Below are 21,574 nucleotides of genomic sequence, written 5' to 3'. Positions count from 1 at the left end.
GCCTGTAGTCCCAGCTACTCGGGAGGCTGAGGCAGGAGACTGGCGTGAACCCAGGAGGTGGAGCTTGCAGTGAGCTGAGATTGCACCACTGCACTCCAGCCTGGGCGACAGAGCGAGACTCCATCTCAAAAAAAAAAAAAAAATTAGACGAGCGTGGTGGCTTGTGCCTATAGTCTCAGCTACTTGGGAGGCTGAGGTGGAGGGATCACTTGAACCCAGGAGTTTGAGGTTACAGTGGGCTGTGGTCATGCCACTGTACTCCAGCCTGGGCAACAGTGTGAGACCCTGTCTCAATAATAGTAATAATAATAAATTTAGATCCCTTTAAATTAGCTTCAGCACCTTGTTTTGTGATATTGAAGGAAGAAAGTAAAGAAAGCTTGCATGTAGATAAAATCTTGTTTGCGTTAAGAGAAAAACTTTAGATAAATTTAACTGAGTTTAATTGAGCAAAGAGTAATTGGCAAATTAGGCAGTCCCCAAATCAGAATAGGTTCAGAGAGGCTCCAGTGTAGCCACATGGTGGAAGATTTATGGACAGAAAAAGGAAAGTGATGGACAGAAAATGGAAGTAAGATACAGAAGCGGCCAGATTTGTTACAGCTTGGAGTGTCCCTTATTTGAACATCGTTTGAATAATTGGCTACAACTTGATGATTGGCACAAGAGTATGTTACACATACGCAGTTAGGTTACAGTTCACTATGTACAGAGGAAGCTTTAGGCTGAACTTAAAATATATAAGGAGGCAGCTTTAGTCTAAACTTAATTTAACAATTCCCCTCTTTTGGTCATCTCAATGGAGAGATTGACCGAAACTTTAGTCATTGATGTCACTCTGTCATCATTTGCTCAGACAAAGGAAAAAATGGTATAGGTGAAGTTCAGTTAAGACAAGAAAAGTGCACCAGCACTCTGGGAGGCCTAGGCGGGTGATTGAATGGACCCCTCCCCTTAGCCAAAGGGATTCCAAAGATACATGAGAAACTGGTTCAGGCCATGATGGGAAGGGGGTTTGGACATGCCTCATTATACTCTTTGTTGGAACTCAGGCTTAACTAACTAGCACTAACATTAAAACAGATATTTAAGACTGCAAAACAGACTGTTTGTAGCAAGAAGATACCACATTCCAGCCTGACTAGTATAGCATCACATGACAGAGAGCAGGCCCTGAAAGAAATCAAAGTATTTTACTGCAAAATATGTTTCTTTGACACATTTTGAAATGGCCCTGCAAACCTGTCTCTTCTGGGGGAAATTTACATTCTGTAGAGAATCACCTTCCCTTTTTCTGGTCTTTGTCTGGTCCTGAGGAGATAGCTGAGAGTCTAACACCTTTTAGAGGCTTGAGTAGGAAATTATTTGCCATCTTTTGTCTCTAAGGGCAGCCACCTATGAGACTTTATTTACATGATAAGAACCTTGGTTCTCCCCAACCCCTATCTTAACCCACTCCTTTCTATTGACTCCAGATCTTACATAATAATTTAACTCTTTCAACCAATTGCTAGTCAGAAAATCTTTGAATCTGCCTGTAAGCCCTTTCCCTGCTTCAGATTGTCCTGCCTTTCTGGACCAAACCAGTGTATACCTTACATGTGTTAACTGATGTCTTATATCTTCCTAAAATATGTAAAACCAAGTTGTAACCAAACCACCTTTGGTATATATTCTCTGGACCTCCTGAGGCCGTGTCACTGGTTATGGTCCTCACATTTGGCTCAGAATAATCTCTTCAAATATTTTATGGAGTTTGTTTTTTTCATCAACAGTAATCATGAGGAAAGTGATATATTGAAATGAGATTCAGTGGGAAATTTGGCTTCGTTTTCATTTGCTCATGAACAGGAATTTCCAGAAATGTTGATGCAGCAGAAGTAAAAGATATATTATTCCTATATGGGTTGAGATAAGGAAAAAAGTGAGGCTGTAGATTTTTTGTAGTTTGAATTTCTATCAGAAATGGCTGGACTGTAGCCAGTAGCTCATATTTCAACTTTATTTTGTTGTATTTTTCACACATACTGTATCCCAGGATACCCAACAGATCTAAATTTGTGAGTTTTACTTTTAGAACAGTTCAAAAATAATCATGAAGCACAGACTACATGAAGCCCTAAAATTAAGCAGTTTTAAAATGAATAGGGAGCAGATGAACTTTAGAGTGCAAGATGAATAAGAATTCTTCTGTACCAAATGTCAAGAAAGTTTGGAGTAATCATACTTGAGTAGGACAGACATTAAAAGGAAAAAAATATTCTGTACGATTTGAACATGTCCCATCTCCCTCTCTGTGAAGTCTGAATGTCATTGCCCTCCTTAGGTATAATGAGATAGATAGTTGCTTCAGGCTCTGGGCTTTGAGTGGTGCTTGCTATTGTAGTAACCAGCTCTGCATAGCTGGCCAATTATTTGAGGAAACAGTGGCATGGGGAGAATTTTTAAAGTTCTATGTAGAAAAACATGAGCTTTCTTTAGAGCAAAGCATAGCCTATTGCAAAGAGGATCTCTATTTTCTTTCCACCATATCCAACTGGCTGACCTTATTATCTTGATGTGATTTCATCTTCATTGGAGATGAAAAGGGTGTAAAAGAGGGAAACACAGATCATATTGTGATTTACTTCTCCTGGACTCCATATTATCTCTAGGATGACCCCTTGTAGCAGGACAGGCCGCAGACAAAACCCCTCAGACACCGGGTTAAAGAAGGAAGAGCTTTATTCGGCCGGGAGCTTCGGCAAGACTCACGTCTCCAAAAACCGAGCTCCCTGAGTGAGCAATTCCTGTCCCTTTTAAGGGCTTACAACTCTAAGGGGGTCTGTGTGAGAGGATCATGATCAATTGAGCAAGCAGCGGGTACGTGACTGGGGGCTGCATGCACCGGTAATCAGAACAGAACAGAACAGGACAGGGATTTTCACAGTGCTTTTCCATACAATGCCTGGAATCTATAGATAACATAACCGTTTAGGTCAGGGGTTGATCTTTAACTACCAGGCCCAGGGCACAGCGCCGAGCTGTCTGCCTGTGGATTTCATTTCTGCCTTTTAGTTTTTACTTCTTCTTTCTTTGGAGGCAGAAATTAGGTATAAGACAATATGAGGGGTGGTCAGCATAAGACAATATGAGGAGTGGTCTCCTCCCTTACCCTAAGTATCCTTTTTTTTTTTTTTTTTTTTTTGAGACAGGGTCTCGCTATGTCACCCAGGCTGGAGCGCACTGGTGCGATCTCGGCTCACTGCAAGCTCTGCCTCCCGGGTTCATGCCATTCTCTTGCCTCAGCCTCCAGCTGGGACTACAGGCGCCTGCCACCATGCCCGGCCAATTTTTTGTATTTTTGGTAGAGATGGGGTTTCACCGTGTTAGCCAGGATGGTCTCGATCTCCTGACCTCGTGATCTGCCCACCTCAGCCTCCCAAAGGACTGGGATTACAGGCGTGAGCCACCACGTTCGTCCCTAAGTATCCTTAATAATCTTACATACAGTACTTTATTGATTGATGGATTGATTGATTGATTGAGATGGGGTCTCGCTATGTTGCCCAGGCTGATCTGGAACTCCTGGGCTCACATGATCCTCTTTCTGGGCCTCCCAAAGTGCCAGGATTATAGGTGTGAGCCTATATGCCCTATAGCCTATTATAGGTGTGAGCCATGCCTGGCCCCTTAGAGCACTTTTAATTTGGTTAATAATTTTTCACATGGTTATATACATGGAATATATTTTAAAAACATTTTTGCACTAATGTTTTTTTCCAAACAAGATAAGTTCCTTCAGTAAAGGTCCTCGTGTTCTACTGATAGCAACAAGAGGCAGAAAAATTCTAGGCAGACAGGGCAGGTCCCTGACAAAACCCCACCTTCAAGCCAAAAAGCCTGAAACCTGCAGCCCAAAGTGAGAACTTCTATTCCAGTGGCCTGCTCAAATGTTGCCTTTCCTAAACTACCCATGGCCCACCCCCGTCCTGTGCCTATAAAGACCCCAGACTCAGTCAGAGAAGCAGCTGAACATTGGAGAGAAGTGACTTGACTTCAAGGGAGAGCTTGATGGCTTGACTTTTTGGTGAAGAGTCCAGCCAGAGACAGCTGGACTTGAGAGGAAGATTACCTGCCCATCCCATCCCTTTTCCAGCTCCCCTTCCTGCTGAGAGCCACTTTCATCGTTCAGTAAAATCCTCTGCATTCACCATCTTTCAGTTTGTTCGTGCGACCTCAATTTTCCTGGACACCAGACAGGAGCTTGGGAGCCAACAAATGCAGATACCAAAAAAAGGCTGTCACACTGGCCCTTTGCCCTTGCTGGCGGAGGGCAGCTGTCCCACATGATGAGGCAGAGGGCCCGCTGAGCTGTTAACACTTAAGCCATCTGTGGATGGCAGAACTAAAGGAGCACTGTAACCACCCTCTGGGGCTTCAGGAATTGCAGGCACCCCCATCCAGATGCTGCTGCATGGCCCGTACGGCGTTTGCTCCTGCTGGCACCCAAAAGCAGTTGGCTGGTTCCTGCACTTGCTTGCTCTGGTTCCTGCACTTGTTTGCTTGCACACTCCCTCCCGCAACAGGTAGACAGGGGCAGGCTAAGCAAACAAGGCACCCCTGTTGTGAGTCCTGTGAAAGAGTCAAGATAATATCCTGCTCACTCCTTTTGTTTTTAATCCTCTGTAGTGCTGCTTAGTACAGAGCAGGGATTGGCCATCTACAGCCAACTGCCTATTTCTGTATGGCCCATGAGCAGAGAATGGTTTTTACATTTTTTAAATGGGTGAAAAAAAATCACAAGAAGCAGCTTTGTGAAACTTGAAAGTGACATGAAATTAAAATTTCAGTGTCCATAAAAAGAGTTATCTGCAATCCCATTTCACTCCCATTCTTATTAGAGATAACCACTGTTATTAATTTGGTGTTTATCATTTTTGTTGAAGACTATAACATCATGTATATTCATTGTCCTTCCCTAGGGGATGATTATATTTATTACTGCAGCATGATTACTACATTTCCCTTACTTTTGTATAAGTTTTATAAGTTTCCCTTACTTTTATGTAAAGAACAGTTAGCTGTTCTTTTATTTTCACTGCTATAAGTTGTGGATATTATTTGTATAAATTTATACAAATATGCCAGTATATGATTTATTAGTCAGTTATTGCTATGTAACAACCAACCAGAAAATGTCAGTGGCATAACAAACATTTATTTAGCTCATGCTTCTCTGTAATTGCCTGACAAGTTCTTGTTGCCCACTGCACAGATAGAGCTGATTAACTGATACAGCCGTATTGCCGTAAAGAGAGTTTAATTAATGCAAGGCCAGCCAAGTAGGAGGACAGGAGTTTATTATTCATCAAGTCAGCCTCCCTAAGGACTGAGAGGCTAGGGTTTTTATGGATAGTTTGGTGGGCAGGGGACTAGGGAATGGGTGCTGCAGATTGGTTGAGGATGAAATCACAGGGGTGTGGAAAACAGTCCTCATGCACTGAGGCTGCCTCTATGTTTGGGCCACAGGACAGGTTCAGTCATGAGTCATGGGTCTGGGTGGGGTCATTCAGTTGCCAGAATGCAAAAGTCTGAAAAATATCTCAAAAGATCAGTCTTAGATTCTACAATAGTGATGCTATTTATAGAAGCAGTTAGGGAAGTCACAAGTCTTGTGACCTCTGGGCACATGCCACCTGAGTTGTAAGGGATTAGAGAAACTAAGCCTACATTTTAATGGAATTCAGGCCTCTTCCATAATCCTAATCTTGTGGCCTTTTACTAGTTTTACAAAGGTTGCTTTGGTACCTGAGCAAGGAGTTTTAGGGAGGGACTATTAGCATTCTTGCTTTCAAGTTAAACTATAGTCTAAATTCCTCCAATTCCCGGGCTCTTGCCCAGGAATGAGTAAGGACAGCTAGCCTATGAGACTAGAAGCAAGATGGAGTCAGCCATGCTAGACTTCTCTTTCTGTCATAATCTTTGCAAAGGCACTTTCATCTGCAGATCCCATGAAGTGCTCTCTGCTGCTCTCAGCTGAGCTCTGTAGATAGGCTAGAGGTTGTCTAATTAAGCTAGGATAGCTCTGAAAGTTTGTCAGCAGATTTGTCAGCCTGCTTTATGTGTTTATAACTTTTTAGACCACTGGCCCATCCAGGATATATTTTTCTTATAGATGGCCAAGATATAAGAAAGAAAGCCAACCTCAGAAGTCCATTTTAAGGATGCTTATGTCCCATCTGCTAATATCCCATTGGCTAAAACAAGTTACACAACAAAGCCCAATGGCTTTTCCATAGAGGTCAATGGGAAGGAAGTAAATATTTGAGATCAGTAATCTAATCTACCATGCCAGTTTTTTGTTTTGTTTTGTTTTAGAGACAGGGTCTTGCTCTGTTGCCCAGGCTAGAATGCAGTGGCATGTTCATAGTTCATGTAACCTTGAACTCCTGGGCTCAAGTTATCCCCCACTTTTAGTTCCTGAGTAGCTAGGACTACAGGTGTGTACCATCACACCAAGCTAATTAAATTTTTTTTTGTAGAGACAAGTGTCTCACTGTGTTGCCCAGGTTGCTCTCAAACTCTTGGCCTCAAGTGATCTTCCCACCTCAGACTTCCAAACTGCTGGGATTATAAGTGTAAGATACCACATCTGGCTCCATGCCAGTTTTTTTTTTAATCATTACAAACCATACTGCAGTGAATATTCTCCTATATGTGCCCTGGTGCATATTTGCAGTAAGTTATTTTCTTTCTCTTTTCTTTTTTTTTTTTTGAGATGGAGTTTCACTCTGGTTGCCCAGGCTGGAGTGCAGTGGCACAATCTCAGCTCACTGCAACCTCCATCTCCTGGGTTCAAGTGATTCCCCTGCCTCAGCCTCCCAAGTAGCTGGGATTACAGGCATGCGCCACCATGCCTAGCTAATTTTGTATTTTTAGTAGAGACGGGGTTTCACCCTGTTGGTCAGATTGGTCTTGAACTCCTGACCTCAGGTGATTCACCTGTCTCGGCCTCCCAAAGTGCTGGGATTACAGGCATGAGTCACCACGCCTAGCCAAGAAGTTATTTTCAGCATATACCTGGAACTGGACTTGCTAGCCCATAGAGTACATTCCTCTTCACATTTGGTAGACATTGCCAAATTGATTTCCAGAGTTGATAGAATAATTTATCTTCTCTCCAAGAATATATGAGTTTCTTCCTCTGCACTGCTGCCAACACTTGGTATTATCAGATTTAAATTTTAACAAACTTATGAAAGTAAATTATTGTCTCTTTGTGCTTTTTCTACTCTCTATCTGCTTGATCTTTATTATTTCCTTCCTCCTACTAATATTTAGTTGAGTTTGTTCTTGTTTTTCTAGTTCCCTAAGATGCAATATTAGGTTGTTTATTTGAGGGCTTTCTTCTTTTTCAGTGTAGTGTTTATTGTTATCAACTTCCCTCTTAGAATTGTTTTTGGTATATTCCATAGCAAAAACATATTGCGTTTCCATTTTTGTTTGTCTCAAGAAATGTTTAAAATTTTCTTTTTAATTTCTTCATTGACCCATTATTCAGGAGCATATTGCTTGATTTCCACATCTTTGTAAAGTTTCCAAAGTTCCTCCTGTTATTTATTTCTAGTTATATATCATTGTGGTCAGAAAAGATACTCGATACAGTTTCAGTCTTCTTAAATTTGTTAAGACTTGTTTTGTGGGCTAACATATGATCTGTCCTGGAGAAGTGTTCATGTACAGGTGAGAAGAATGTGTATTCTGTAGCAGTTGGATGGAATGTTCTGTAAATCTGTCTTAAGTCCATTTGGTCCAGAGTACAGTTTAAATCTGATGTTTCTTTATTGATTTTCTATCTAGATGATCTGCCCGTTACTGAAAGTGGGATGTTGAAGCCCCCTAATATTATTGTATTGCAATCTCTCTCTCTGTTTAGATCTATTAATATTTGCTTTATATTTAGGTGCACTGAGATTGGGTTCATATATATTTACAATTGTCATATCTTCTTAATGAATTGACTCCTTTATTACTAAATAATACCTTCTTTGTCTCTTTTTACAGTTTTTGACTTATACTCTATTTTATCTAGGTATAGCTACTCCTGCTCTCTTTTGGTTTCTATTTCCGAATATCTTTTTCCCTTTACTTACTTTCAGTCTGTTTGTGTCCTTACTGGTGAAATGAGTCTCTTATAGGCATCATATAGTTGGGTCTTTTTAAAAAAAATTTATTCAGCCATTCTATGTTTTTTAATTGGAGAATTTAGACCATTTATAGTCACTGTTATTATTGATATGTAAGGACTTTATTATAGCCATTTTGTTCCTCATTTTCTGGTTGTTTTGTAACCCCTGTCTTCCTTTTTTTCCTTTGTTACTGTCTTCTTTGTCTTCCTTTGTAGTTATTTTCTCTGGTAGTATATTTTAATTCCTTGCCTTTTATTTTTAGAGTATCTATTACAGGATTTTTCTTTGTGGCTACCGTGAGGCTTACAAAAAACATAATTATAACAGATTATTTCAAGCTGATAACAGCTTAACTTTGATCACAGACACACAAAAACTCTACACTTTAAAGTGTTTTAAAGATTTTTCTGGTTTTATTTTGCATTTCACTAATGACAAGTGAGGCTTATCATCTCTGCATGTTATTGACTACTTACATTGCCTTTTCTATGAATTGCCTGTTTATAGTCTCTGTTCATTTTTCCATTTGATTATCCTTTTTAGTAAAAGTAGTTTATATATTCTCACTGAAATCTGTTATATACATTGCAGATCTCCTGTCCTAGTCTGGGGCCTGTCTTTTTATTTTGTTTGTGGTGATTTTTAATGCACAGAAGTTGTCAATATTGATATTTTCAAATGTTTCAGTCTTCTCCTTGATAGTTTGTACTGTTATTTTTAACTGATAATCTGATGATTGTAATAGTGTGGGCATAGTGAGGTAAGGGCCTGAACTAGTGACAACTGAAAGAAAAGAACTGAATAATTATGCAAGAAAATAAGTGTAACTGAGTACTAATTTCTCCACCCTCAAAACTCCCACAGCACCCTTTTATTGAACTAATTGTATGCTCCCTTGTAATGTTAATTATTATTCTAATTTGTAGATCTTGAAATGACATATTTGATTCAGTTGCCCTTGTGTCTTTTGACAAAATGAGTTTGACAAAGTCAGTTGCCATTGTCTTTAAACAAGTCTTTTAAATGTTCACTCTGAGGCTTAAACTGAGACTATTCTTAACAGTATGTGTGTACCTTTACACATACTCTACTTTTACATATACTCTACTTTTACACACATATTTATAGTATTTTGGGTGTGGATTCAAGAAAAGAGGCAACTGCCATAATTAGAAGATTATTAGAGTTAAAATTAAAAAACAGTCATTTAACCTTCTGAGCCTTGGCTTTCTTATCAATAAAAAGGCAAAGGTAGTGTTTATAACACACTATGAGCATTAAATTAAATGACTGAAAGTTCTTTGAATAAAAGTTTAAAAACCATAGGAAACATCTCAGTGAAAACAACATAGCTATAGTCTGGTGTTTCTAAGCTGGGACCAAAAGGTTTGGGTAGCAAACTGAAAGGGAAATGTCATATGGAAGTCACCTAAGTATTAGTTTTAAACTACACATGCTATTTTTTCTCCTTTCATTCTCCATGCTCTCCCTGCCCCCAGTAATTGGGCCTATTAGATTTTCTAGAGGAGTAGTTAGGGACAATAGCTTGAATTACTTCATCCATCCACATTCCCCACACTCCACTTCCAAACATTTTAAGAACTGATCTAATCCAACCATCTCCTTCATTTGGCAGGTAAATAAATCAAAACATAACAAAGTGAAATAATCATTTCTTTCAACTTGAAATAATGAAAGTCTTGGCCTACTTCATGTCAGTATTTGCTTATAAAATGACAATAATTCTCAGTGAGTGCCAGGTTGTCCTCCCATGCCCCTTCCCCCTCACCATTTTTTTAATATAATGAAGAGCATAAAATATAAAACATAAATGTGTTCTATCTTCTCCATCTTCACAGTTCATGTCACAGAAGTAACCACCTTTAAAATTTTAAGTTACATTTTGAGTTATTCTGGGTATTGCCCTGATAACCTAAAACCTGTGCTGTCTAATACAGTAGCCAGTAGCCATATTTGGCTACTGAGCACTTGAAATGTGGCAAGTCTGAGTTGAGATGTATTATAATTACAAGATACACCCCGATTTTGAAAATGTAGTATTAAAAAATGTAAAATATCTCAATATTTTCTCTTGATTACTACTTAAAATGATACTATTTGGATATATTCAATTAAATAAAGTATTAAAATTAATTTCACTTGTTTCTTTTTGCCCTTTTAAAATTTTAACGTTATTTTTGTCTGGGCACGGTGGCTCACGCCTTTTATCCCAGCACTTTGGGAGGCTGAGGTGGGCGGATCATGAGGTCAGGAGATCAAGACCATCCTGGCTAACACGGTGAAACCCTGTCTCTACTAAAAATACAAAAAAAAAAATTAGCCGGGCATGGTGGCACGCAGCTGTAGCCCCAGCTACTCAGGAGGCTAAGGCAGGAGAATCGCTTGAACCCAGGAGGTGGAGGTTGCAGTGAGCCGAGATCATGCCACTGCACTCCAGCCTGGGGGACAAAGCGAGACTCCATCTCAAAAAAAAAATTAATTAATTAATTAACCTTATTTTTAAATTGACATAATAATTGTACATATTTATGGGGTACATAGTGCTGTTTTGATACATATAATTTATATAGTGATTAGATAAGGGTAATTAGCATATCACCATCAAACATTTATCATTTCTTTGCGTCAGTGCCTTCCTTCTAGATATTTGAAACTGTATAAATATTGTTGTTAACTCTACAATGCTATAGAACACTAGAACTTGTTCTTCCTATCTAGGTGTAATTTTGTATCCTTTAACAGATCTTTTCTAGTCCCTCCCATTTCCCCTATCCTTCCCAGCCTCTGGTATACCCTGTTCTACTTTCTACTTATATGAGATCGACTTCTTCTGGCTTCCACGTAGGGATGAGAACATGCGGTGTTTAACTTTCTCTTCCTGCCTTATTTCATTTAACATAATGTCAACCAGTTGCATCCATGTTGCCTCAAATGACAGAATTTCTTCCTTTCTACCTTTTTAAAGATGGCTGTTAGAAAATTTTAAATTACACATGTGACTTGCATTTGTTATTGACACTATATTTCTGTTGGACAGTGCTGATGCAATTAGTAAGCATATATCTGCCTTAGTTGATGTACCAAGTTTTACTTGTGAGACATCTGATTCTATTCTGATTCTCTTGCCTTTGTAAGGAACCAGGAAGATTTTTTCCTGAAAATCTTTAGGATTTTTTTATCCTTGGTATTCTGAAATTTCACAAGCATACACTGAAGTGTGGGTAGTTTTTTTTGTTCAATATGCTTAGAACACTTGGTAAGGTCTTTTAGTCTGTCTCTCTATAGTTATGAGAAAGTTTCTGCTAGTATTTTTTGGATTATTTTCTCCCTGTTTCTGAATGAGAAAGGTCCTGTAGGATACTAAACCTCTTGGATTGAGTCTCTGTTTTCTATAATTCTATCTTATATTTTCTATTTTCTATCCCGCTGTCCTTTGGCAGTAGTTTGGGAGGTTACCTTATCCTCATCTTTTGACAGTATATTAAAAAATAGGGCTGGATGCGGTGGCTTATGCCTGTAATCCCAGCACTTTGGGAGGCTGAGGCGGGTGGATCACCTGAGGTTAGGAGTTCTAGACCTGACCTAGTAGCCTGGCCAACCTGGCAAAACCCCATCTTTACTAAAAATACAAAAATCAGACAGGTATCGTGGCACACACCTGTAATCCCAGCTACTTGGGAGGCTGAGGCAGGAGAATCACTTGAACCCAGGAGGTGGAGGTTGCAGTGAGCCAAGATCGTGCCACTGCACTCCAGCTTGGGTGACAGAGCAAGACTCTGTTTCAAAATAAATAAATAAATAAAATAAAATAAAATAAAATAAAAAATAGAGGGAGATAGGCAATCAAAGTTTTAATTGTCTAGAACTCTTTCTTGTTCTCTGTTCTTTTATCAGAAGCCTGTTCTGATAAATATCAGCCTTTATGACTTACACTCTCTTAAATATCTGTCAGGTTGCAAATTAAAATTGTTTCTAACATTTCTTTCTGTGTCTTAAATTATCTGTTTCTTTTACAGTCAATGGTTCAGTTTGTTTAGGGCTGGCTTCTGGAAGATGAGGCACATTTCAGATAAGAAGAATGTATACCCAAATGTTTAAATTAGAAATGCAAAAAGCTTTTTCTGGGAGCAATGATAATCTGATGATTGTAATAGTGTGGGCATAGTGAGGTAAGGGCCTGAACTAGTGACAACTGAAAGAAAAGAACTGAATAATTATGCAAGAAAATAAGTGTAACTGAGTACTAATTTCTCCACCCTCAAAACTCCCACAGCACCCTTTTATTGAACTAATTGTATGCTCCCTTGTAATGTTAATTATTATATCCGTATGTCTTTCTAACTAAATTGTGACTTTTCAAGGCAAGGACTGTTTCTTATTCATTCATTCTTTTACAGATATTTATTGATCAAGCACTGTTCTAAATGCTGGGGATAAAGCTATGTGCAAAGACAAAACTATCCCTGCCCTCAATGCCACCGAATATAGTCACTTAATTTTTCACAGTGCACAGAATCCAAAGCTAGATATTCCCAAGTAAATTTTTAAATTTAACCTAATTTTAAAAGGTAATGTTAAGATGGTCTGTTTGTGTCTGTTTAGGTGTACTGCAATAGTTTTTTTTTTTTTTTTGGTGTTTAATTATTTTCTTTGAACTTGATAGAAAAAATTATTATGCATTCAGATTAAACTAATATTCCTTACCTAAATGAAAAGTAATATAGCACCTTGATATAATGAAAAGAGCACCACCTTGGGAGGAGTCCAGAGTTCTAACTGGACTCTACTGTTGAATAGGTTTGCACATTTTTACCTTCTTAGAGCCTTACTTTTCTGATATGTAAAATAAAAGGGTTGGTATCTCTTAGCACTCACACTTTAAATCTGAAAGTGGGGCAAAATATTCATTCCTGTGGCCTTTGAATAAATGTTTTGTACTTTTAATTGAATGACTGGAAACAAAACCAAGAGCTGTCATTTTATATATTTCACTTGAGTTATAATCAGTAGCTAAATGTTTTTTCCTTTTCTTTTACAGACTTGGGTCTGGATCAATATATAATAAAACGCTTTGATGGAAAGGTGAGCAAACTATGACACTTCTATACATATATCCTATCATTTACTAAGAAGATTTTTAAGTTCCTCTATAGTTATGTGTGAGAAATCACTGAATACCTGTTTATCTTACCAAAAGAGCATGCTTAGGTTAGGGGGTCTGTGCCTCTACATACCTCTACAGAAAGAGGCAGAAGGTTCTATATTTTTCCATGTAAGGTAACTCTCATGTATTGCCTCCTGTTTATATTAAGGGCTAATTCAGTGTTTGTTGACTTTTGAATGTTAACTCAATAGTCATCATAAAGATTAATAAGCCCCCCAATACTGTATTGGCATTTATTACAAAACGCTTCCGTGATTTGACCTTTCTCTGACTTTATGATAGTGTCTAGCAATAATCTTAACTAGAAAATTACAAAGGTCCTTGTAGTGCTTTTGTAATAATTATGAAGACTGCTCCAGATTTGCCTATAAGTTTGCACTATACTTATTTTTAATTATTTATACCTGAATAAATAATATAACAAATTATTCTTAGGTATAGAAAATGAGACTTTCAGTTTTATTGTCTCATAAAGCAGTCAAACATGTTTTTTCCTTTCAGGCCAGATTCTCCAAAAAGAAAATATTACACAGGGTCAGAAAGAAAAGTAAAGGGTCAATTTTACAGAGGAGGAAGAAAGCACTTCAGAAAGAAGAAAGAGCCAGGCATGGTTCTACAAAGCACAATGAACAGGAAGTCAGAAGGAAAATCATGGAGTGGCTGGAAAAGGCAGGATCACAAAAGAGGGTCTAGATGGGGAGAGGTCAGGGTTAGTAAAAACTGATTTTGCAGAAATATGCCAATTCCTGCATTATTACATAAAAGTCCATATCCTGGTAAGGTGGAGAGATAAGTGTTGAGCTCTTTTATACAAGTGAAAAGAATGAGTAGCTGCCTTAAGATTTGAGAGAGATCTCAGCTAAGGCCACCTGCCTAAAAGTTACCTTTCCTATTAAGGTGGCACAGTGCCTTAAAATGCCTCCATCTGTGAATATCCTCTTTTTAAAGTCACATATTCTAAAAGAATGATCAAAAAGGAAGAGTGCTGAACTAGATGTTAGGAGACCTCGGCTCAAGGTCCTAACTCTGCTTTGGGACAGCTTCATCTTTTCTCTGATCCTTGGTGTCTCTGCTTTATCTATGGTAAAGTACCCTATCCAATGTGAGGACTTACTGCAACACTTCTGATTTCAGAGTCTTTGGAGGGTCAGGTCCCTATCTTACCTGTTTTTGTGTCACTCAGAGTCCAGCATGGGCCTGGCACACAGGAGGCAACAATAAATGTTTAATGACTTGCAAAAAATTAACTACAGTAGTCAATCACATATTCCTTGGTGGAGGTCTGACTCATTAAGTCAGTAATAACTTATAGCAAATTCATTTTAATAAATACCTTTTTTTTTTTGAGATGGAGTCTCGCTCTGTCGCCTGGGCTGGAGTGCAGTGGAGCAATCTCGGCTCACTGCAAGCTCCACCTCCTGGGTTTGCACCATTCTCCTGCCTCAGCCTCTCGAGTAGCTAGGACTACAGGCTCCCACCACCATGCCCAGCTACTTTTTTTGTATTTTTAGTACAGATGGGGTTTCACTGTGTTAGCCAGGATGGTCTCAATCTCCTGACCTCGTGATCTGCCTGCCTCGGCCTCCCAAAGTGCTGTGATTACAGGCGTGAGCCACCACACCAAGCAATAAATAACTTTTTTTGGTTATTTGGAGAATCACTTGAACCCAGGAGGCAGAGGTTGCAGTGAGCCAAGATTGTGCCATTGCGCTCCAGCCTGGGCAACAGAGCGAGACTCCGTCTCAAAAAAAAAAGATAAAGGACTAAAAAAAAAAAAAAAAAAAAAAAACTTATGTAATGAATAAATTCATTTATTGTTTGATCAGTTTAAAAGTTTTCCATGTTTTTTTGTTATGTATGAAGTCTTTCGCTTGATAATTGTAACGGTCAGTACTTTCTCAACTGTCAGTCTTTTCATTTTTCTTTCTTTTTATATTTTTTATTTTTTTTGAGATGGAATCTCGCTCTATCGCCAGGCTGGAGTGCAGTGGCACCATCTCAGCTCACTGCAACCTCCGACTCCCTGGTTCAAGCGATTCTTCTGCCTCAGCCTCTTAAGTAGCTGGGATTACAGGCACACACCACCATGCCCAGCTAATTTTTTTATTTTTAGTAGAGACAGGGTTTCACCATGTTGGCCAGGATGGTCTCGATATCCTGACCTCATGATCCGCCCGCCTCCCAAAGTGCTGGAATTACAGGTGTGAGCCACCATCATTTTTCTTTAGATCTTCATGACTCTTTTGTTGTCTCATCCAGAAAATCTTAATTCTTAAGTAGCTGCTTCTAGAATATATGAATTCTAAGACAATTTTCTGTTAAAAAAACAGATTTGTGTGTAATGATATTATAGTAATTTTATGCATTATAGCCAGAAATGTAGTTAGAAAGCTAAACACCTAAGAGGAATTTCCTTTTAGGCTTGCTTTGATTTTTAAATGGATAATTTTTTTTCCCTCTCCCTCTGTTTTTTTTAATTTGAAAGATAAACTATTAAATCTTAGAGAAAGAATTATTTACTCCTATTGTCTTAGCCCCCATTATCTTAACTTTTAGCACACCATTTAACAAAGTCCAAAATTTGACCAGTAACAAACACTAGCTTATTTTATTGCCTTCTAATTGAATTAAACTTCAGCCTTTTTGTCATTGAAAGTAAGAACAAATATAAAAATAATATTTTCCTGGGATGTTTTAAATTTCTACCTGAATAATGGAACCTCCAGATGCAAAATAGGAAAGAGTGGTGCAACTGATATTGACAAATAATTGGATAGTTATTTCTTGTTTTGCTAAAATATTTTTTTCCTGATCTGTTTAATTAACTAGAAGGTTCCCTGTAAGAAGTAAATGAGACATTACTATTTCAACTGATAGTCAGTGAGAACTGAATTTAATTAAGCAGCTTTTGAATTTGTAGTTGAATCTTTTTCCAGAGCCCATTATTACTTTATGTTAATGGACACTAATACTTTTAGAATACTAGAAATTTCCCTTGTAGAAAAGTTATGAAATACATTATTATTGGCACTTGCATAGTCTATTGCATTTCCAAACCATCTACTATCATAGGTCTCGTATAAAGAATGGTAACAGCTATGGTTACCACTGGTTTTAAGAATATGTTTCGTAGATAAGTGATATTATTTTGAAAATATGAGACTAGGTTTAAAAGTTTAAAACTTCAAATCTTGAAAGAGTTCGGATTTTCTCTTAGAAGACATTTGAAAATTATTATAAATAGCTTATTAGCATTATTATAGAGATGGTAATACAAAATATATTCTGGCATTATTATTATTATTATTGTTATTATTATTTTGAGATGGAGTTTCGCTCTTGTCACCCAGGCTGGAGTGCAATGTCGTGATCTCGGCCCACTGCAACCTCTGCCTCCTGGGTTCCCAAGCGATTCTCCTGCCTCAGCCTTCTGAGTAGCTGGGATTACAGGCATCCACCACAACACCCGGCTAAATTTTTTTGTATTTTTAATAGAGACGGGGTTTTACCATGTTGGCCAGGCTGGTCTTGAACTCCTGACCTCAGGTAATCTGCCCACCTCGGCCTCCCGAAGTGTTGAGATTACAGGCGTGAGCCACCATGTCCGGCCAGCTTTTGTTTTAATGTAATATGTCATAGATTCTTTCTAAATGCACCTTCCTGTGTTGAATCCTTCTTGTGAAAAGAAAGAAAAAAAAAAAAAAAAAAAAAGCACCTTCCCCTAGTATCCATGTATTCTGCTAACAATTTGTCAATACAGTCATTTCATGAATTTGGATTATTTATTTAATGAAAACTATATTTTTTCTTTGTTTCATTTATCATCTTTTATGATTTTACCATCTAGTTGGCATATAAAACAAAGCAATTATTTCTAAGTGGAGGCTTTATTTTACATTATTGTTAAATATTTCTTTCATGTAATCATTTAGTTGCTCTCTTTTATTTGCGTGATTTATTTCAAGTGGTTTGTAGCCTTCTTTATTTTCCCATTTTCTCTTACCCCTTTTTTCCCCTCAGCAGACCAAAGATAGAAATTATATTTTGTATTTCCTGTTTCTATTGCATGTAATAGACAACTGTCTCCACATCAAACATCACCATTTTTTTTATAAAGTCACAGAATAAAATTTCTTGGTATAGATGAAATTGTTCCTTAAGCAAGGAATACCAATTTCCGCAACGTTGGATTCAGTCCCCTTATGTCTTCTAAAAGCTATAGTTTATACACTGTTTTCAAGCAATAAAATTGTCTATTGAAACCAATTGTTCATTATCATCATACCACCATGTATTTCTTTTTTAGAGAATAGATTTGTTATTCTTTCCTACCTATTGATTCCCCTTTCCCCCAACCTCTCCCTGAACGTTTCAGAAATAATGCCTCTGAATTGAGTTTTTCCATTATTTGTAACTACAGTCCCCTCAGAACCTTGACAGTCTCTCAAACTTGGAAGAAAAAACTAATGTGTATTTTATTTCCACCTCCTTTATGTTATCTACAAGAATATTTGTTTACATGGAACAAGAAAACATTTTACATCAAATAAAAATGAAATATTATCCACATTTATCTGTAAAGAGATAAAAGTATAGTCAAAACCAAGAAAGGGAAGTATTGATTATAGTGTTTATAACAGACAATATGATTAGTAGAGGAACAGATGGAAGTCATAGTTGAAAATCAAAGCTTTAATATTACTACATTCTCTTTTACTAGGTAAAAGTTCTTTTTGAAAATATTAACAAATTAACTTTAAAATACCATTCCTTTTGGGGGAAATTGTTGGTTCTTCTAAAGAGAATATGAACACATTTTTTCCTATAATGTAATACTTCTTGGTGCTTTATTCGAGTTCTAATTATTTACTCTATTTCTCAGATAAAATAAGACCCTAGAATAAGGTCAAGTGTAGTTTTACTCCTTGACATATATAGTAAGTTGTTAAGAAATTTTCTGTCTTTTAAGAGTTAAATGTTTTGAAGATTGAGGAAATGTAAATTAGGACATAGGGTATTAAAAGTCTCATGGGACAGGGTTTGATGAATTCTCCACATTTATTTGAACTACTCTAGTCAAATTTAGATAACTGGTTATAATATGACATGTAATTCTGCATTGTTAATTAGCCATGTCTTTCCCTCTCTCTCTTGGCTTCCAGAGACCTGAAACCACTCAAGTGGAAATTCTTGGTTAATTAATATATTTATTCAGGTTTTTGGCTAAATATGAATATGTAAATATAATTTTATTAGTCTTTCTTGTTATCTGTGTTTTCATTTGCCCTATCCCATTTTTAAAGTAGGGTATATCATTTCTGTTTTCTTTTTCTTTATATAGGGAAATTCTTGCTTTAAAAACACTGTAACAGATGCCAAGAGAATAAAAGTATTTCCTTTAAGCCAGAAGTTCCTCACAGATATTTCAAAGTCACATGTTACTTTGGGCATGATGACTGGGCCCTTTTTTAAAACCTCATTTTCACTCATTGGTTGTCAGTGGTTTATTTTTTTGGTTTGAAGTGAAATTTCTGGGCTAGGCCCAGAGGCTCAGGCCTGTAATCGCGGCACTTTGGCAGGCCGAGGCAGGCGGATCACTTGAGGTCAGGAGTTCAAGACCAACCTGGCCAATATGGTGAAACCCCATCTCCACTAAAAATCTAAAAATTAGCTGGGCATGGTGGTGCACACCTGTAATCCCAGCTACCTGGGAGGCTGAGACAGAGAATAGCTTGAACCTGAGAGGTGGAGGTTGCAGTGAGTTGGATTGGCATCACTGCACTCCAGCCGGGCAACAGAGCAAGATTCCGTCTCAAGAAAGAAAAGAAAAGTGAAATTTCTAAATGAAAAATGCTTGACTATATTTGTCTTGTGGGAATTATCGTCAATAATAAGAAGCTTTTTGAGTGCTTATTATGTTCCAGGCTTATACATAATTACTCATTTAGTGCACACAACCACTATCTTAAGCTGTCTATTTTTATCATCATTTTACGGATTGAGAAAATAGGGGCTGGGCACGGTGGCTCATGCCTGTAATCCCAGTGCTTTAGGAGGCTACTTGAGCTCAGGAGTTCCAGACCACCCTGGGCAACATAGCAATAGCCCTTCTCTACAAAAAATACAAAAGGTTGCCAGGTGTGGTGATGCATGCCTATAGTTTTAGCTACTCAGGAGGATAAGGTCGGGGGACTGCTTGAGCCCAGCAGGTAGAGGCTGCAGATTGCACCACTGCACTTCAGCCTGGGCGACAGAGTGAGACCCTGTCTCAAAAAAAAAAAAAAAAAAAAAAAGAAAAAGAAAAAGTACAGAAAAGATAAGTAGCTAGCTTAAAATCATATAGCTAGGATTCCAAATTCTCTTGAACACTATGTGATACCACCTTCTGAATGTCTAATCCAGTTGTCTATATGACCTTTTATTAAAATTTTACTGCCTTAATACTGTTTGCTCAAAAAAAAAACCTTGATGTTTGTTTCTTTTTGCTAAGAGTTGAAGTTAATCTTTTCTGCTTTGATAAAGTACAGCTAGAAATTCATACTAACCTGAGAAACCACATAACACTTCATTTTATAGAAAGAAAATATGGGATATATACATTTTAATACCTGAATTTAAAAATCAGAATATCAATTTTACTGTTATTGGCTCCATTATTGTTTCATATACCATGAGTACCACTTGACATCTTCAGAAGTGCTTTCTTTCTTTTCTTTTTTTTTTTTTTTTGAAGCCATTACTCTTAAAGTAAGCACTGTCACCTGTATTTGAAAACTTGGATCTTTGCTGATTATAATCAAGGTTTTTTTTTGAGCAAACAGTATTAGGTAAGGTAGTAAAATTTTTAAGAGGTCGTATACACAACTGGATTAGACATAGGAAAGGTGGTATCATGTAGTATTTAAGATAATTTGGAATCCTGTCTCTATAATTTACTATTATAAACTAAACAATTTATTAACTCTTTCAAATATTGATTAATTATATGTTAAATATAGCATCATTTGAATGCAGCTGCTCATTATAGTCTTTAGACAAGCAAAATTTAGGATGTAATTAATTTACTGGCTGGGCGCAGTGGCTCATGCCTGTAATCCCAGCACTTTGGGAGGCCGAGGCAGGCAGATCACTTGAGGTCAGGAGTTCGAGACCAGCCTGACCAACATGGTGAAACCCTAACTCTACTAAAGATACAAAAATTAGCTGGGCTTGGTGGCAGGCGCCTGTAATCCCAGCTACTTGGGAGGCTGAGGCAGGAGATTCACTTGAACCCGGGAGGCGGAGGTGCAGTGAGCCAAGATTGTGCTACTGCACTCCAGCCTGGTCAACAGAGTGAGACTCTGTCTTAAAAAAAAAGAATGTAATTAATTTACAAAAGTGAATTGAGGAACAAATTCAACATTTCATATCCTTTCACACCTGCTGGAATTTTGTTTTATTTTTAGTTACAGATTTTGCCATCTTCCTTCTTTCCCATCCAAAGTTCTTTAAATTATTTTTAAAACATTTACTCAGTTTTAGCTCCTCTTTCAAATTAGCAACTTTAGTTCTTTTTTATATACCATAACCCTAAAAAAAAAAAATCTGGCTTTGGTATCTGAAATATTTTCCAAGGCATTTCCATTTTGAGTATCTCAGTACTCTGTTTGGCAGCTGTGTGTAAATGGTTAGTAGATGTTATAAAGTATGCTGAATTGGTATGAAAAACATAGTCTTGTGGATTGCTGAACTTCTTTATGTGTAATAGAGTGGGATGAAGAGTGTGGACTTTGGATATAGACAGTCCTGTATTTAAATATAGGCTCTCCCACATAACTGATGGGTAACCTTGAGCAAGAGACCAGTTAACCTCTCTGTCAGTTACATTCTCGGTAAAATTGGGACAATAGGTAAAGTATCTAGCTCTACAAATTATAGCTGTTTTGCATGACTTTGAGCCCTTTACTCAGTTTATGAAAGGAGTTCTCTGCTATCATATATATGATTTTCTTTCTTCGTTTACTTGAAAAGCTGCAGACTAGTATACCCTCTGCGTAATTGTTCTCTCCACAGTCCTTTCCTTCCCAGTTTAATTAGCTATAAAAATCTCCTGTGCTATCTCTGTAATGAGCAACTAGCCCAGGTTAAATACCGAGTCCATTAACTAAAGTGAGGCCTCCAGTTCGATTTCACATGTCTGAGTTGTCCTGTGTTCACAGTGATTCATCTCATTCCTGTG

The 21,574-nt window shown here is 37.7% G+C and overlaps 1 protein-coding gene across 2 annotated transcripts in view; it reads left to right on the top strand.

Annotated features, from left to right (window-relative positions):
- MICU1 (mitochondrial calcium uptake 1) overlaps positions 1-21,574 on the top strand; it is a 258,934-nt gene that overhangs the window by 79,459 nt on the left and 157,901 nt on the right. Inside the window, exons 5-6 of one of the 2 annotated variants that reach the window (XM_054659695.2) lie at positions 13,231-13,274; positions 13,858-14,025. In XM_054659695.2, the coding sequence (XP_054515670.1) occupies positions 13,231-13,274; positions 13,858-14,025 (212 nt within the window). The remainder of the gene's footprint in view (positions 1-13,230; positions 13,275-13,857; positions 14,026-21,574) is intronic. The other variant, XM_009458672.5, reaches the window with a different exon arrangement.

Source organism: Pan troglodytes, chromosome 8 (genome assembly GCF_028858775.2).
Source record: "Pan troglodytes isolate AG18354 chromosome 8, NHGRI_mPanTro3-v2.0_pri, whole genome shotgun sequence".
Taxonomy (NCBI): Eukaryota; Metazoa; Chordata; class Mammalia; order Primates; family Hominidae; genus Pan; species Pan troglodytes.
This window is presented reverse-complemented; position numbering and strand designations above follow the sequence as displayed.